Below are 14,116 nucleotides of genomic sequence, written 5' to 3' on the forward strand. Positions count from 1 at the left end.
TTAGAAAATATAGAAGAAATAAAAATGATACTTAAAAAATATTTAAATTGGCTATGCTACATTGTAATTCTAGTTGGCAAAAATTTTAACGATAATACTTTCTGTCAAATTCTACACATGCATTAGAAAATGAAGTCAATTATTAACTTAATGTGCTTCTTAGGAAATGACATTTTTAATTTGAACAAATATTTGAGACACAAATCACAGTAGCTTCTCTGGAAGGGCTACTGCAGTCTGTAGTTGCTGCCTCAAATTCTAAGTCTGAAGTTTGCCAGTTCCAAAATTAAGAGTGAGAGTATGCATTTTGTTAGTAATTTTTTTTAAAAAAGTCACACACAAAAAAATTAAAGGTCACTTAGTAAAGGTCTTCTTTTTCAGCTATGTATTTGAAGGCCATTATTTGCTTCAATTAGACAGCTTGTGATAAGGATATTTTTTTAAATTCTTACAGCTCTCCTGGTAAAATATCAGTGCAATTATAAAAGATGTGAACTGAAGCTGTACAAGATGGTACAGGCTTCAACTAAATCTTATATAGTGACTTTATGATATGATCTGTGTTTGTCACTATACATTTGAAGTAGCAGAAAATTAATGAATATACTTTGGAGAGCTACAGATGTTTAGAGAATCTTACACAGGCAGACCTGCTTATTGTTCTAAGAAATTGATCTTCATATTTTCTGTCTTGATTCTTAAAGCATAGTGTTAAATTTCATCCAGTGTTTTCAAAATATTACCTGTTCAAGACTTCCATTCTTTATAAACTTTATAATCCTCCATAAATATACTAGTTCATTTTCTTTTAGTTTGAATGTATTATAATACATTTTAATCTAATCACTGGAGTGTTTTCTTAGAAAATATTCTCGGCTCTATCGACATATCATATAATGCTGTGTAAATGGAAACTCTACACATCCTATTTGTTTTGGTAAGTTGGTAAAGATTATATTCTTAGAGGCCATTCCACCTTGATGACACGGTTAAAAAGGCTTCAGTTTAACGTACAGACTCTTAGCTCTGGTGGTCTCTATGTTTAAAAGCATTGTAAAACTAGTTGCTGTCAAGTTGATTCTGACTCATGGCAAACCCATGTGCGTCAGAGTAGAACAGATCCATGGCTGATATTTTCAGAAGTATATCACCAGGCCTTTCTTCCAAGGCACCTAAGTGTGGACTCCAACAGCCAACCTTTTGGTTAGTAGCTAAGCATGTTAAATTTCTGCACCACCCAGGGACAAAAGCATTACACATTCTCATAATGCTATGCACAGAATCAACCAAAAAAAAATAACTAAATGCAAAGGTAATTCTAACTGGATTATACATATTTACTAACAGTTATTGGAAATGTCATATTCTGGAAATGAAAGATTTATATGACATGTATTCATTTATTTAACGAATACTTATTCTAAAACTCTATGCTAGTCCATGTGGGAGAATGTGAAGATGTACGTTTTCTATTCCTGAAGAAGTTAAGATATATTGAGAGGCAAAGAGAAATAGCCAAAAGCTACGTAATACAATGCCCGCATGTAATTAAATGTTAGGTTAGCATTACATTGAAAGTGTACGACTCTGTATTACTTTTAGGGTTTAGTTTGAATATATGGCTCGGAAAGGTATGAAATACATACAGGGCTGTCCTGGGAATTTGATTGCCTAGCTGATTCTGTGCAAAATGGACAGAGAAGTGAAAAAGAAATCTGAGTTTTTTTCAAGTTTTCAAATTACTTCCCTTTGAACAGAATGAAGAGGAAGTTCCAGAATTTACCCTCCAACTCTGGGGAGGACCACACTTCCTGGGAGGAGGAGAGTCATTGTGAGCCCTAGGAGGGCCAGTGGACCAGGACACTAAAGAGATAATCAGGAGTATGATAAGGATCATATTTGACTGGCTTGCTCCCAGAATGCAATGGTACAGGCTGTAGAACATGTTCCTTGAAACAACTCTCTTATACTAGGGAAGGCATAAGAGAGTTTTTAAAACATTCTGCTGTGAACTGCTCTCTAGAACTAGTTCTGGGAATAACACTATCAAATTCAAACTCTGAGGAATTTACGAGCCACTGGAAACCTTATAGCTGCTAACAGTAACTGGGATATGCTTATCAAAGCCATGGCCGACAACGGGACCTGAAGCCAATATCCTGTACCTAAGGTCTAAAGCTGAAGCAACTGCCCATAAATGCTTCTGAAGGCTACCAGTAAAGACTGACAGTAGGATTAATGAGAGTCTCCGCCAATGGGCATGACTATTAGAAACAGTAGGTGGATAATGAGGGTTTCTGGTCTAATTGCTTAGAGGTCTCTGGCTCTCTCCAGTTGCAATGAACAAGTAGAGAGTACGGGTTTTCATTCAGTTCCTTACTAAATGAGGACTGCCCATTAGATAATACAATAGGACTGCCCAGAGATTCCAGTTAGGACTCAAACGCCTTGAAATGTAATTGGCTCCTGTGCTCCCAGTGAAGGAACAGCGATGATGTATTATAGGAGTTCAGAGAAGGGGAATGTTGAAAATATAGAAATGAATTAGGGATAGCAGGATAAATAGCTGGTATGAGAGGAAGACAATGTGTTTCATTTAAGGCATTTTGAGTCTGATTTGTGAATGGATCATTAAGAAAAAAAGGTTTTCATCATTCATCCCATACAACAAATTATGGACATGATGTAAGGTACACTCCTCAGTTCCCTGCTTTTTTTTTTTTTTGTAGTCTCTTCCTAACCAGATGCCACTGAGTGGATTCCAATTTATGGCGACCCTTTGTCTGTCAGAGTAGATTTGTGCTTCCTAAGGTTTTCAATGGCTGATTCTTCAGAGGTAGATTGCCAGGCCTTTCTTCTGATGTGCCTCTGGGTGGACTTGAACCTCCAACTTTTCAGTTAGCAGCAAGCCAGTTAACCATTTGCAGGATTGTTGGTTCTTGAGATCTCAATTTGCATCTCTGTGTGGATAGAACAGCAGCCCCATCCTGCCTCTTTTCCTGCATACTCAACTGCCTGCTGAACAAGTCCTGCTCGGAAATTCTTATCCAAGAGCTGACAAACCAAATACAGAACGTTTCCCTAGATCGCTGCAAAAGTGGAACCACAGGGACAGTTCCATCAAAACAGAAAACCTATTAAAGCCTTTATTACCTGCAAGATCCAGGCGTTTTAATACAGGTAAAATATGTTTTCAGGCGAAATGAAAAATGAACGTATCTCATGGGACATATCCAAGCAAGTTTTTTGGCAGTACAGAGAGAAACAGAAACAAAAGCGAACAACATTGAATAAAGTCCTTAGAAACTTAAGCTTACTATTCTACAAAGGCTACTTATGATATTAAAATGACAGGAGAGTACTGAACGCTTGTAAATGATAACATAACCCAGGTCTCCTAACCTCTCTCTGGTCAGAAGGCTGGCAGCTGGAGGCACAGTGAGTTCATTTCCAGCAGAGGAAGGGCAGGCTGGGATACAAGGTGGCCGTGATATCCCCATTTAGCATTTACAACCGTTTCATTGAGGGAAAAGTCAAGGTAGGAGTTGATCCAAATTAAATGTCATTATCCATTCTTTAGTTTTTGCAAAAAAATTAAAATAAAAACTTTTTATTTTATTTATTTATTTTTTTGCAGATATTATAAAACTGTCTGAAAGGAATCATTTACACCTAATTCTAGAATGTAGACATCTGTTCAAACACATCAGCTTGACAGAGTTATGGAGGCTCATCACGGAGTGTTCTGTGTGGTCTCTCCAGCGTCTGAATCTAACTCAGGAGGCCCATTCCTAACATGACCAGTACCTTCCCTGGATTTTCTGATTTGAGGAAAATTTGGATTTAACTACTTACTCTGTACGGGCTCAAGAAGGTTAAAAAAAAAAAAAGGCTACGAAGAGAATTAGACAACGGATATAAATGATTTCATTGCCATTGTTTCTCATTTCTACTCTATATCGTTGCTGTTGTTAGGTGTCACAGAGTCAGCTCCAACTCATAGCGACCCTATGTACAACAGAATGAAACACTGCCCAGACCGGCACCGTCTTCACAATCATTGCTATGTCTGAGCCCACGCTTGCAGTTACTGTGTCGATTCATCTCACTGAGGGTCTTCCTCTTTTTCACTGACCCTCTTCTTTACCAAGCATGATGTCCTTCTCCAGGGACTGGTTCCTCCTGATAAAATGTCCAAAGTATGTGAGACATAGATTTGCCATCCTCGCTTCTAAGGAGCATTCTGGTTGTACTTCTTCCAAGATGGATTTGTTCGTTTTTCTGGCAGTCCGTGGTGTATTCAATATTCTTCACCAACACTATAATTCAAATGCATCAATTCTTCTTTGGTCTTCCTTATTCATTGTCCAGCTTTCTCATGCATATGAAAAAAAAAGCATATGAGATGATTGAAAATACCATGGCTTGGGTCAGATGTCACCTTAGTCTTCACGGTGACATCTTTGCTTTTCAATACTCTAAAGAGATCTTTTGCAGCAGATTTGCCCAATGCAATACATCATTTGATTTCTTGACTGCTGCTTCCATGGGCATTGATTGTGGATCCAAGTAAAACAAAATTCTTGACAACTTCAATCTTTTCTCTGTTTATCATGATGTTGCTTATTGGTCCCATTGTGAGGATTTTTGTTTTCTTTATGTTTAGGTGTAACCCATACTGAAGGCTATAGTGTTTGATCATCATTGTAACCAAAACCAAACCCCTTGCCATCAAGTTGATTCTGACTCACAGCAACCCTATCAAACAGAGTAGAACTGCCCCATAGAGTTTCCAAGGAGCGCCTGGTGGATTTGAACTGCCGACCTTCTATAGCTATTAATGATTACTCAGGACTCCGCATGTGGTTTGTGGCTGAAAATGGTTGAGTATTTTTAGCCTAATATGTAAAGAGTAGAACAAAGTTTGACTGATTGTAAAAGGGCAACATGGTTAATATATACAAAGTTGGTGTTAGTTTTGCATATTAATAACTTTTTGAAGAAATGATGGCTTCTAGAAATTATCTGCAAGTTAGCTGTACTGTTTTCTTAGTATTTTAACATCAGTGCCTCCTTAATACCAGTAATGTCAATGACATTTTAGTTATTTTTAAAGAATTGTAAAGAAGTGATTTTAATTAAAACATTCTTTGCTATGATATGACAAACACGCTTGCTGCAGCATGTGCCTTTTCATACAGTTAAGCTTTTAATATTTTGGTATTTTTTGTTCTTACTTCACAGGAGAAATGTAAATCTGGCAGAATAAGCTGTACCCTAAGCGTAATGGAAGAAGCTCACCATGATGTTTTTGTGGATGAAGCCCCTCCGGTATCGAGCTGGTTTTAGATGTGGATACTCTTCAGTGCTGGTGATTTTGATATTCCAAACCTTCTTCCAGGCTTCATAAAGCTGAACGTGTACAGGGTAGACACCCGAGTGGTGTGGGGCCACCGCGTAGCCCATGTCAGTAGGAATGCCGTGCTCCTAAGATCAAGCAAACATTAGTTAGAGCATGCGAAGATTTATCTTGATCCTATTTTACTCCCGATTTTCAAGTGCGCTAAAAATTAATTTGTTTAAATCCACATCCCTAACTGCATAGTACAATTAAAGTCATAAATATTAACACTGCTAGATTTCATGACTTGCAGCCATTCTAATGTTGATGCCGTTGTGTTTGAGTGGCAGTGGGTCAGGACTAGCGATTTTAATGAGCTATCTGAAAGAGCCTCCATTTAACACATCCTCGTCATAGCCACTGTTATGGATTAAATTGTGCTCCCCCAAAATATGTGTTGTAAATCCTAACCCCTATACCTGTGCTTTTAATTCCATTTCAGAATGGGTTTTCTTTGTTATGTTGATGAGGCAGCATTAGTGTAGGGTGTGTTTTAAGTCAATCTCTTTGGTGATATAATAGAGTAGATTGAGCAGACAAGCAAGCAAGCACAGACAGGGGAAACTATATGCCACACCACATGAGATCTCCAAGGAGCCAAGGAACAGAAGTTGAGAAGACCAAAGAACCTTCCCCTAGAACCAGTAGAGAGAGGAAGCCTTCCAGAGCCAGCCTCCTAACTTGTGAGAAAATAAATTTCTGTTTGTTAAAGCCACCCACTTGTGGTATTTCTGTTATAGCAGCACTACACTAAAACAGCCACCTAGTCCTTGCAACTGCTCACAATTACAAGTTAAATGAAAAACACTTGCTACAAACAACACTCAGTGCTCCCCATAAAAGAAAATCAGCATTTATGAGTGGGATAGAACACATTCCAAGTTCACTAAGCCTGCTGGCAAAACTTTCTTTTGCCTAATGCCCAGTTGCCATCACATTTGTCACATTTCTTTTGGCCCCTCAGTGTATGGGCCAGTAATAGACGTTCCCTGCTTGAGAAGCACACACTTCTGACTGGATACTGTAGTAAAATTCTGTAGAGCAATTTCCTTTGAAGTAGAAGCCCTGCATATAATGAAAGTAGGAGGTTTGAAAGTGTCAAATAATTTAAGAATCTTAGTTAATTTGAAGTAAAGCTTTTGTACATAAAATGACTTGAGTTAAAAAAAATTTTTCAAAATTATACACACACAAGAAATAACTAACCATGTGTTATGGTACTTCTTCTATTCAGATGTTATGTCAAGTCCAAAAATAAATTTATGTGTATCTGGATTTTTTTTTTTTTGGAGGGAGGTTGGGACAATACTGTCTAATTGTGAGTATTCTTCTCCATTTGAGATGGTCCATTAATCCTGATAGAGTCTTTTTGGCATAGAGAAAAATAGCACAGGCATAAAAGATGAAACTTGTCTTTTATAAAAAGAACACCCATGGCTTCAGTAGTTGACATGTATTTTTTCTTCTGAACGCTTTTCTACTTTCCAGTTCTGTACTTTTCAATTGCTTTACAGTCTCCTCAACTTCCACTCAAAGAGCTTCCTTTCAATTAGTCATGGCTCTTCTTCAAGCCAAAGAGAAATTTTACATACAGAGAACCACAGTGTCAGGCTGCTAAATGTAATGGATTATAGAAATACACTAGAAATTTAAATGGGAAAAGTGGAAGAAGTATGGATAGCTTTATTTTTCAACCTAAATAGTAACAGGAGAGGAAGGAAGAATACGAATAACTGAACACAGAAGGAAAACGAGTTGCAAATGGTTTGCCGTTAACTACGTGTTCAGACTCCTTCGCATAGCAAAAACAACCCACAAAATTTGGCGTAGACCTAACGACATAGCCTTGTCTCCTATTAGCATCTGATCCCTCATTTCTGATGATTTCCCTCATGTCGTTGCTATACACTGTACACACTGTCCCCCCAACTGTAACGCCCTTTTCCTCTTATCTTATAAACTCTATTTATTGTTCAAAACTCAGACTAGCCAGCTATAGTTTAGGATGCTGAAATGGGAGCCACCGTATTGCTGCTGTGAGAAAGAGAATGGGTGGTACTGGAGGTGGATGGACTATGCCTGTGTTTTAGACAGGCAAAAGGAAAAGTTTGATGTTTTTCATTTTACTGCATCCTTTGTGGCAATTACCATAACTGTGCAATTATTTAGAATGCCACTAAAAATAGAATTGAAAAATCTCATTGCTTTTTTTTTCTTTTTACTGGTTTTTAATAACTCAAAGAAAGCAGTTTTTTTCAACAAAGGATCATGAACCAACACATAATTTTTGTTAGAAAAGGTCAGAGAAATACTCATCTAAAGTGGTTTAAAAATACGGTTGGTATAATAATGGGTCAGATGAAAGAAAATGAATTTCAATCCTCTAAAATTTGCAAGAAAGTGTATCAACAGATATAATATATAGTCAGTTGTGTCTTTAAGAATCATGTAATAAAAAAATGGTCCCACACGTAGAGATGTTTCCCTTATTTTGGACTGTTTCACAATATTTAGGAACAAGTGTACACACAGATTTTGTTTTTCCCTGTAACTTTTAACACCAAATAAACACTGAGGCTCTTTAATCTTGCTTTTATTTGTGTGCTGGTGCAGTGGGGCACAGTGGTGGCAAACTTCACTTCTGGAGTCAGACACATCTGGCTCATTTCCCTTTCCCATTTGCCAGCTGTATGGCTTTGACTACTAGGATGAGACTTGTCCCCTCTAAGTCTCATGTACTGCTCTCTAAAATGCTGGTCTTAAGTGTACTTACATCAAAGGAACTTGGGGGTGATTAAAAGATATAATGTTCTTCATTCTCCTTTGGTCCAAGTGAGTTGAGGCCAATTGATGCTTCTTAGATGGCTTCTTGCTAGCATTTAAGACCCCAGACACCACTCTCCAAAGCGGGATGCAGAATCTTTTCTTAATAGATTTTATTATGCCAATTGACTTAGATGTCCCCTGAAACCATGGTCCCCAAACCCCCACCCCTGCTACGCTGGCCTTCCAAGGGTTCAGTTTATTCAGGAAACTGATTTAGTCCAGTTGTGCTGACCTCTCCTGTATTGTGTGTTGTCTTTCCCTTCACCTAAAATAGTTCTTGTCTACTATCTAATTAGTGAATGAATACCCCTCTCCCTCCCTCCCCACTTTCGTAACCATCAAAGTATATTTTATTCTCTGTTTAAACTCTTCCTCGAGCTCTTACAGGGAGCAGGAGAGCAGTGGGATGCAGACCTCAAATTCTCGTAAAAAGACCAGACTTAATGGTCTGACTGAGACTAGAAGGACCCCAAAGGTCATGGTCCCCAGACCTTCTGTTAGCCCAAGACAGGAACCATCCCCAAAGCCAACTCTTCAGAGAGGGATTAGACTGACCTATAGGATAAAAAATGATACTGGTGAGGAGTGAACTTCTTAGATCAAGTAGAAACATGAGACTATGCGGCAGCTTCTGTCTGGAGGGGAGATGAGAAGGTAGAGGGGGTCAGAAGCTGGCTGAATGGACACAAAAATAGAGGGTGGAGAGAAGGAGTGTGCTGTCTCATTAGGGGAAGAATAACTAGGAGTATATAGCAAGGTGTATATAAATTTTTGCATGAGAGACTGACTCGATTTGTAAACTTTCACTTAAAGCACAATAAAAATTAAAAAAAAAAAAGATAGAATGCATGTAAAGCATTTAGCAAAGTTCCTGAAACACGATACATATTCAGTGAATGTTATGATTGTTAGCCTTACTACCCTGCCTACATTGCCTTTATGCCCTACAATTCTATCACTCAAATATAATGTGGAAATTATGAAACTAGGGAGCCATTCTTTTTTTCCACTGTAAGAGATAATAAGAGATAAGTCTTCCCCCCTACCCCCCCACTTCCAGTGTAGATTTGGGGATTTTCTCTCCAGAGATTGCTGTGGTAAACCCTGGATTCTTCTTCTCCTTCTTTTTTTTTCAATAATTTTGCTTTAAGTGAAAGTTTACAGTTCAAGTTAGTTTCTCATACAAAAATTTATACACACATTGTTCTGTGACCCTAGTTGCTCTCCACATAATGTGACAGCACACTCTTCCTTTCCACCCCAGATTTCCCGTGTCCATCCAACCAGCTCCTGTCCCTTTTTGCCTTCTCATCTCACCTCCGGACAGGAGCTGCCCATTTAGTCTCATGTATCTATTTGAGCTAAGAAGCACTCTCTTCATGGGTATCATTTTACGTCTTATAGTCCACTCTAATCTTTGTCTGAAGAGTTGGCTTCGGGAATGGGTAAACCCTGGCTTCGACCCTACTACCACTTCCTGGGCCTGCCTCCCTCCTGATCTGTCCAAATGCCTTACAGCTCTTCCATGTAGTTCCGGCCTATGATTTATCGAGCATTTGTAGGAGGTCTCTTTTAAATGAATTTTAGATAAAGGCAACATAAATTAATCCCAAATCTTGTATTCAATCCCCAAAAGAATACCTGACATCCTACTGCATAGAAAAACTGGGGCTAAGATTGAAGGTAGTATGTTCTGGAAGGTAGATCATCATGTCTTAGAAGGCTTAGTCATATTGCTAAACTCTTGGCTAATTACTCTCTTCCCACTCTTTAGATCTGAGATCAAATATATTTTATTTGGTAATATTGGGAAAAAGGTGTGCTGGTGACGTAAACGGTTAAGCACTAGGCTGCTACCTGAAAGGTCAGTGGGTTGAACCCACCAGCTGCTCTGTGGAAGAAAGACCTGGGGATATTCTCCTGTAAAGATTACAGCCTAGAAAACTCTTGCGGACAGTTCTACTCTGTCACATGGGGTCACTATGAGTTGAAATAAACTCAGTGGCACCTAACTACAACAATATTGAGGAAAAAAGTATAAAATAGTAGACATTTTAGCTTAAAAAGTTAATTTTTAATTTTTTAAAAAATTGACCCTTGACTGAAAGTAGTATCTTGGATCCAGGAGCTCTGTAATATATGTCAAGATTTTCCTAGCGGAGGACATGTATCAAAAAGACTGGGGAATATGACTGTTAGTATAGAATGTATGTTAAATATTTAGAACACCGATGGGATTAGTTATTCTAATAATAATAATCTAATTAGTTATTCTCAAAATTCAATTCTTGATCTCCACCTCAAAGCCTCAACAGATCTGCTCTTTTTCCAGAGGTCTTCCATCTATCAAATGACACCATCAATCATCAACCAACCAGTTGCTGTGTGGGAAAGATAGATGCTATTCTTAACACCTCCTGCAGCCTCTTGCTGAATGCCACCAAGGTGATTCCAGCTCGTGGTAATCCCACGTGTGCAGAGTAGAACTGCTCCATAGAGTTTTGGAAGCAGATTGCCAGACCTGTCTCCCAAGGCACCTCTGGGTGGGTTCAAACCACCAAACTTTTGGTTAGCAGTCAAGTGCTTAACCATTTGCACCACTCAGGGATCCCTCCTGCAGCCTCATCCTCTCCTAAATCCAGTCAATTATCATGTTTATCCATACTACCTCTAGTTTATATCTTAAATCTATCCACTTTTCTCCAGTTCTATCATCATCATCATCCTAGTCCAAACCAACATCTCATTCCACTGGCTTCTAGCATAAAAAAAAAAAATAAATAAAAAAATTTTTTTTTTTTCCTAGCATAGACCCCTAAATATTCTCTCCATCTCCTCTCTGCCTCCTTCTGACTCATTTCCTACGCAGCAGGAACAGCAATATTTAAAAGATCATATTTGGATATGATCATGTGACTTTCTATTCAAAATCCTTCAATGGATTCCCCTTACACTTAAGATAAAATACAAAATTCTAAGCATGGCCACAACCCTGCATGACTCTTGTTTCTCCAGCCTCATTTTGCACCACCCTCTACTCCTACCTGTTTTTTAGTTACAGATACCTTTTCCTTGAACTCTCCAAGTACTTGCCTACCTCAGTACCCTCCCATATGTATCTTTCTTTGCCTGGAATGTTTTACACCAATTCGTCAACTGGATATATCTTACATCTTTTTTAGATAATTTATTCTGTGTCCTATCTGCAGAATAGTCTTCATTAACAACATTCAAACTAAAGTAAGTCCCTATTGTGACTTGGGAACCTGGTGGCGTAGTGGTTAAGTGCTATAGCTGCTAACCAAAAGGTCAGCAGTTTGAATCTGCCAGCAGCTCCTTGGAAACTCTATAGGGCAGTTCAACTCTGTCCTATAGGGTCACTATGAGTTGGGATTGACTTGACGGCAGTGGGTTTTTTTTGGTTTATTGTGACTTGTCTTAGTAGCCTTCGATTGTCTTTCAAAGTACATAGTGCAGTTTGTAAGTACATATTTCTTTGCATAATTTCTTAATATCTCTCCTCTTCACTAAACAATAAGTTTCATGAGGTATGGTCATGGCTCTGTTTTATACACACAGTAAGGTTTCTGGGTGGTGAACATGGTTTGCACTGGACTACTAACCTAAAAGTTGGTAGTTGGAACCTACACAGTAGCACCATGAAAGAAAGGCCTGGTGATGTGCTTCTGCAAAGACTACAGCCACAAAAAGCTTATGGGGCAGTTCTACTCTTTAACAGAAGTGGTTGCCATGAGTTGGAATTGATTTGACAGCAATGGGTATATGCCCAGTGTCTTGCCAACAGTACTCAACAAATATTAGTGAACAAGTACATGAACTGACTCTGGCCACTTATTCTAATTTTTCCTTTCTCAGTTACCTCAACTAAATTGTAAGTGCTTCTGCAGAATGGACACATAGTAACTCACATGAAAATTTACTGCCTGTATAACTAATACTTGAAGCAGATAAACTGCAAGCTTTGAGACTGTAGATAAAAATTATTATCCAAGTGCAAAACAGATACACTTTTTATTATTATAAATTCATATTTTAAATTATGCTGGATAGAACTAAAAATTATCAGGTTTTCCTAAATATTGCACTTAAATATTTCCAGATAGACTGAAGACAGTACAACTTTATCAAGAAAAAAGTCATGCTGTATTCCTTAGAAAAATTTCTTCCCAAACTAAAAGAAAAAATTAGTATTCAGGTATTTGAACAACACAGTAAGTTTTGCTACAGAAAAAAAGATTTTCAATTACTATTTTTGATAATGTCTTTGTTTAAACTCTTGCTGGAAATTAAGAATGGTGCTTTACTTTTCATGTCTGTCTCCATTTTAATCTTCTGAAACAGAAGAATCTTTTTTCTTTCCATTAATGGCTATAAAACCTTTTGCCAATTTCTATATTTCCAAGATTAGCAAGTATGCAAACTAATGTAATTAAAAAAAAAACCCATAATGATCGGAAATGAAACAGACATTTTGTACTGTACAAGGGAAAAAAATTCAAAACATCATTACAACATAATTTGAAAATACTTCTAAATGCTTTTTTTTTGCAGTTCATTTTGGTTAGAATGTCCCATTTACCCAGTATATAGAAGTTCATGCTTTGGTTAACTATTTCAGAGTTCTGAGAATTTACATTTACAATTTACATCAGTTTAAAATAGAATTTTCTCTATTTTTTCATATACTGGTATATTTTGGAGTTGTTTCCAGACAAACAATTGCTTTGATTTTTAAAGTGATGTCCCTAAAAGCTATAGTTATTTAGATATTATTTCACGTGGAAAAGAATACACTTCTCCAGAAAGTACAAGCAGGGGGTGCATGCTTAGAAAATGAAATAAGAGCCTTTTAACATAATAGACACATGCATACATATCCAAATACTATATGAAGAAAATCAATTTATGAAACTGTTCCCTTGGATACAATAAGTAACTTAAAATATCTAAAAACAATTTGTTTCCTAGACATTTAAGGAAATAATAACCTCCTAAAATGTGACAGACACATCTATATAAATTTGATTAACTGTTTGATTCATAATGTAAATTTCTATGCACCCACTAGTACGTGAAAAACCTGTTGTGATGATCATGCTGATTTTAGTAGACTTGGTTTAAGGGCTTAAAATCATCCTCTGTTGACACTGTGCTGTTGCTAAGTGTGCTTTTTTCAACATCAAATTCTTCCCACTTCCTTATTAATGGATAATCCTTGGTGATATTAGCTCTCTTTCTTTTCCTTCTAAGAATGCAGTTACGTGTTCCCTAGGTGATCTAATCATAAACCTACCCATTTTAATATCTCCAATTCTAGGGATGGAATTGAACTTGTTTACAACAAAACAAAAACTTATGGAGAGTCATACTGTCATTTGTTCAAAATACACTTTATTTTCTATTCTCTCTAGAAATGGGCAAAATAGGTTTCTTTATCCATAACATGTGACCAGGAGAATACCATCTTAATTTTCTTTTTTTAAAAAAACAAATAGAATATACAAGTTAATCAGATTCACTTCTTATCAAGAAAGAATACTACCAGAGCAAAACACAAAACAAAAAAATACCAAAGCAAAAGGCCTGAGAAGTGGAATTTATAAAATGAAGTCTTTTTGAACTGGATTTAAAACGACCCACTCTAAGTAGGTCTAAATAGATAAAAGTAGATGTTTAACATAATCTGTCCTGGAAGATTGTCAGAAAAAAAGGTGCAGAAAAGTGAAGTGCCTTGCCTAAGGATATAAACCACCATCCAAAATATAAAGTACCTAAAAGAGAACTAGATCTTAATTTTTCTATTACCTGCCCAGGATGCTATATCACATAGTAGATTACTTATTTGGATGAAGGATGCAGAAGAATACT

The 14,116-nt window shown here is 37.2% G+C and overlaps 1 protein-coding gene across 4 annotated transcripts in view; it reads right to left on the reverse strand.

The window, feature by feature from the left end:
• Positions 1-14,116, reverse strand: part of LOC100675289 (N-deacetylase and N-sulfotransferase 3) — a 229,973-nt gene that overhangs the window by 101,078 nt on the left and 114,779 nt on the right. For all 4 annotated transcript variants that reach the window (XM_064285411.1, XM_064285410.1, XM_064285409.1 and 1 more), the window contains one exon: positions 5,302-5,487. In XM_064285411.1, coding sequence (XP_064141481.1) covers positions 5,302-5,487 — 186 coding nt within the window. The remainder of the gene's footprint in view (positions 1-5,301; positions 5,488-14,116) is intronic.

Source organism: Loxodonta africana, chromosome 5, assembly GCF_030014295.1.
Source record: "Loxodonta africana isolate mLoxAfr1 chromosome 5, mLoxAfr1.hap2, whole genome shotgun sequence".
Lineage (NCBI taxonomy): Eukaryota > Metazoa > Chordata > Mammalia > Proboscidea > Elephantidae > Loxodonta > Loxodonta africana.